The following is a 4,866-nucleotide window of genomic DNA, read 5'->3' on the forward strand; positions in this document are numbered from 1 at the left end:
TTTTGTCATGACAAATTATGGTTAGGGTTCTTGTGTCATTTCAATCTTATGTAGAAAAGTTAAAGTGTTACCGCTGAGTTTTATTGGAGCATCCGAGCTGAGTTGTGCCAGCAGCTAAGATTAAAAAAAAAAAGATATCATGCTGTTTCCAGATTAATTTGCAATTAAAATGGTGAGAATAACAGCATAAAACTGTGATTGCGCGGTGTCCATCTGTAATTACTGTATGTACTGGCAGTTTGAGATTTCAGATATTTAACTAGTGCTCTATCTTCTGCACTATGAAGCTGAATTTGGATTAAATACCACAAGACATCCATATTTAATTTAAGAATGGCCCCACTAATACAAGGTAAACATTGTCTTGCCAAAACAGGAGCACGGGGAAATGAACAGAAGGAACAAGGATAAAAACATGTTACAACACACAGAATTTCATCACTTGAATATGGCTTATTACTTCCAATACGTATGAGGTGAAAATCAACTCTTTCTCATCCTGTTTTCTCAGGAGCATCTGTTCCTAAACTGGTGACATTATTACTTATTCTACAGCTTTACACGTCAAGTCGCGCTGCACCATTTGTCAAAAAGCAAATCTTGTGATGAAGGTTTCCACAGGATCTCGCAGAGAAAAACATAAGCTGATCAGGAATCAGATTTACATGTATTTTGTTATTTCCATTTGAAAAATTCCACCATTTCCAATACATATGAATACAGCTCTTACATAGCACTCCTGGGGTATTACACAAAGTTGTTGATAAACTGTAAACATACTTTGCTATGTGCTCAGAGTTGGAACATATCCAATCTTAAAATCCCATAAAAAAATAAATAAAACACAGGCCACTACTCTTGGGCGGACACAGGAGGAGGAGATTTCTCCTACTAGTTGATCACAGAGGGATGTATAAATAACCCACTGTCTATTTTGTTACATTTGTTTTCAATTTAAATGTATGCCAATTCAGTAAGTGATCAGATTACATTTGAAAAACAAAAGTACTTAATATTTGATTTAAACATGTAACAAAACATTTCTGTACTTACTTATTTCAAACATTTTGTGTGTTCAGGTTGCAAAGTCTGCACAGTTCACCTCAACTATTTGGAAATCCTCATTTAATATGAAAACATTTTCAACCTCTTGATTACAAGTTTTAAATTAATTTATCAATTTGTCACCACTGTGATGGCAACATCTGAAATAATGTATTGGCTGCAACGGACTTTAATTAATAAAGACAGGAGTGACATTGGGAATTCAAATTATTTGATCAAGACTCATTACCATAATAGTGTGAGATATCTACGGCAATGACTGTCTACAACATGTATGAATCACTGACTGCATAGCATTTATGAAGTGATTTTTTTATGAAACGATTTAGCTGCCCATCAACCTCCCAAGAAAATGATTCACCACTAGCTCTGCTTGGCACTGCGTTTTCAGAAATGAAAGATTTTACAAGAGCAAAGGATGTGACTGGGAAAACCCTGGCCAGGCTGGTTACTGATCACTGCGTGTGTCCGCAGTCTGTGGAGTCATTCATGAGTTTGCAATCGACAAATCAGAGCAGAGTTTGACGCAACACAGGTATAAACTCTGAATCGGCAACTCAAAAAAATACCCGCACAATCTGTGAATGACCATTCTCTACCCTACCCGGCACCAAATGACTAACACAACCATGACAGACAGTGACCACTGTGTATTACTTGCACCCAGATTATTGTATAATTTTTGTATCATTTCAGATTATAGAAGGTGACCGTGTAAAATGGTACAGGATGATGCTCCAGGAGTAGGCTTGATAATGAAAAATACAATAAACTCATAATTCGTGAAACAAGAATCATATTCATCATCCACAGATGTGTGTGTGAGTGTAATGTGTCATGTTAGTGCACAGAAAAAAAAAAAAAAGATTTATTTTTTATTTTTAATTTTGTTTAGTCATGAACAGACCAGAATGACAAACAGGGGATTAAAAAAATGGGTACACAGTCCATTTCTCTGCCTTTTGTTTCAGAGAGACACCAGGTGAACCTGGCCCGGAAAAATTATTTTCACCTCTTCAAATCTTGAAGTTTTGTGTCATAGTTTATCAGCAGGACAGACCTGCACCAGCCTCTTTCCTCTGGCGCAGCACCACTGCCGAGGACGTGCTCGTCACACGTCCTCCGTTACACTCCTGGTTTCTGATCAAGAACCAGTAAACCATAATCCATGGTCCCTTGCAGCCATTTTTTTCAGCGCTTATCAAACCGGTGCGCATAGAGTCGACCTCTGATCAAGAATCAAGAAGTCAGCGTGCGTCTCTGTCACTGCAAGCTTTCTCGAGGCAGGCTATCAGAGAACTATGGCGGCGCCGAAAAAGACTTGGAAAAAGAATATTGTAGAGCCATTTTGTTATTTATTTAGAAAGCAAGAGAAAGAGACACATGAAGCAGTGGACCGAGGACTGCAAGTTCGGTTTATGTCCGGAAACAGACAGAATTTCTGGTTTCTGGTCATATGCAGGAAGGAAGAAGAATGAAGTGTCCAGTTTGCTCAGCTACACTGAGCATTTACAAACAGCATGTCTGAACTGAAAGCACTTTACAGTTACCACCCCTTTGGGTTTCATCATGACATTGACAGCGTGTTTGTGAGCACACGGTCTGTATGAACTGGTCAAAGATGTTGTGTGTGTTGGCGTGTGTGATATCGAGTATATACCTACTCACTGTCACTGAACATATTTGTATACTAGTCAGGGACGCTGACTACACTAGTAAACCTTCCAGTGACACCGAACAGAGCGTGCACATCTTTACACGTGTGCTCTATTTGTTACGATCTAGCAGGTGCATCCTCAAAGCTGATAATGCTGGACTCTGGGTGTTGCGCTCCGCCTGTCGATGGCCCTCCGCTGCTCTGCGACATCGAGGATGAGGAGGTGGAGGAGAGAGAGCCGCCGACAGGTCCCCCTGCTGGTCTCGGCGTGGAGGAGGGGTCACGCCCGCCTGGGAGGAGCGGCTGTGCATCGGTTCTGACCTCGTCGTCCTCATCGTCTTCGTCGTCGTCCATGCTGGGCCAGGCGGACTGGTCCTCCACACGCTTCAGACGCTCGTTCAGAGCCTTGAGGGCCAGTTGTCTGGAAAGAAGAGGGAAGATGCTCTTCATTAATCCCCTAAGGAAGTACTGCTGCACAACAGAAGAGGCCTGTTTGTGATTGTTGCAGCGCTCCTGTGTAGATGTAATCTAATGCTCACTGTGCTTTAATAACAGTATGAAATATGTGCAGTAAATTGAGCCATGTGGGGGGAAAAAAGACACGAGAACTTTGCTGTCAAGGCTATTAAAGTGAGTAATCCGTCATCTCTTACACAAACATAACATCCCTACGCATGCAGAGGACAGTAGGGGTCGGAAAAGAAATTCGCATCAAGATTTTTTTTGTGATGATTTTTTAAAATCATTTATTTTCCTAGAACGGATTACAGCAAACAAGCAATCATATCTGTTTCCAGCAAAACAGCCCGAAAGCAGAAAATACAGAAAATATATGTTATGTAGGTCCTACTTCTTTACAAATAAAATAAATGTCGGACTGACTGACATGTAATGTGCATTGTTCTTAGAATACAGTTTCAGAAATGTCCCCTTAAATATTGTCTCTAGAAGAGCATAATTCAGCTTTTGTTTTGGTTAAAGAAGGAAAAGAAAATCGCAATACTCACTACTATCAAATCGCAATAAATGAAAATCGCAATACAAATCTAATCGGCACCCATGTATCGTGAAAGAATCAAATGGGGACAAAAGCACATCATTCCAGCCCTGGAGTATAGGGCAAGCAAAAGTGCAGCACCATTGGAGCAGTTTTGGGGGTTCAGTGCCTTAGTTAAGGGCATCTGGCCCATTAAATTGTACTACAGTAGATTTAGTACCGGTTGAAAGATATCTGCAAATGTCTTGACTTTAAGGATAATGTTTGGTCTCTTGTCTTTTAATTGAATTAGAAGAAACTGATAATTGTGTGAAGTCACAATTAAGATATAGATATAAAAAAGAAAAGATTACTGATATGCTACTGTCATTTTTTGAAATGAAATTCGTCATTTGTTGATTAAAGTACCAATTACTTCTAAAATCATCACAATAAGGTTCATTCTCATTTAGCAGACCACTCAATAAAGAAGCTAACAGAGGGCCTTAGCTTCATTCAGATGGCAGCCATGTTTAATGTGCGCCAGACTGGAGAAGGGAAGCTAACAAGAAGATTTGATTTCAGACTGAAACAAAGTTCAACCAGTTTACGGATACAAATTTAATAACACTTGTTTGATATCCCAACATTTTCCAACTGGGAAGTTGCTGAACATGTGCAGTTGTGTTCAACAATTACCCTGGATGGAAGTTGTAAAAGTAGATGTAAAATTATTTTTTTTGTCTTTAATCAACACTTGGTGTAGAGAGACAGGGAACAGAGAGAGGGGTATGACACAACCACTGACCCCCAGTCTGGAGCCAAACTGAGGATGTTGTGGCTGTGACTACCTGGGCTCACAAATCCCCCCCCTGACTTATTGAAAAAAAGCATAAAACACCCCTTGACAATAAAGGAACACTAATCTGTGTGCATATGCGTTTGAAAGAGAGAGCAATGACATCTATCTGTAACTGAATCTGTATGACAGCTTGGTAGAGTGTCTGCCAGACAATGGGAACAGGCGGAAAAACAAACCTCTGACAGCTTGTGAGTGTTAGTGAATGTGCTATTAAGGCTGCCTTCGTGATCTGGCACTGCGGCTAAAAAAACACGTTCATTCGAATGTGGGTAGACGTTGAGGCTGCGTCAGTGGGGCCACGGGGGG

General features: G+C 40.3%; 1 protein-coding gene and 1 long non-coding RNA gene across 3 annotated transcripts in view; one reads left to right on the forward strand and one right to left on the reverse strand.

Annotated features, from left to right (window-relative positions):
- The window catches only part of LOC116692025 (uncharacterized), a 377-nt gene extending 244 nt beyond the window's left edge, over positions 1 to 133 (forward strand). Inside the window, exon 2 of the long non-coding RNA XR_004332615.1 lies at positions 79 to 133. This is a non-coding gene — a long non-coding RNA (uncharacterized LOC116692025). The remainder of the gene's footprint in view (positions 1 to 78) is intronic.
- A 1,247-nt stretch (positions 134 to 1,380) lies between these two features.
- The window catches only part of tmem115 (transmembrane protein 115), a 7,914-nt gene continuing 4,428 nt past the window's right edge, over positions 1,381 to 4,866 (reverse strand). For both annotated transcript variants that reach the window (XM_032519981.1, XM_032519980.1), the window contains exon 3: positions 1,381 to 3,143. In XM_032519981.1, coding sequence (XP_032375872.1) covers positions 2,840 to 3,143 — 304 coding nt within the window. In that variant the 3' untranslated portion in view covers positions 1,381 to 2,839. The remainder of the gene's footprint in view (positions 3,144 to 4,866) is intronic.

Source organism: Etheostoma spectabile, chromosome 7, assembly GCF_008692095.1.
Source record: "Etheostoma spectabile isolate EspeVRDwgs_2016 chromosome 7, UIUC_Espe_1.0, whole genome shotgun sequence".
Taxonomy (NCBI): domain Eukaryota; kingdom Metazoa; phylum Chordata; class Actinopteri; order Perciformes; family Percidae; genus Etheostoma; species Etheostoma spectabile.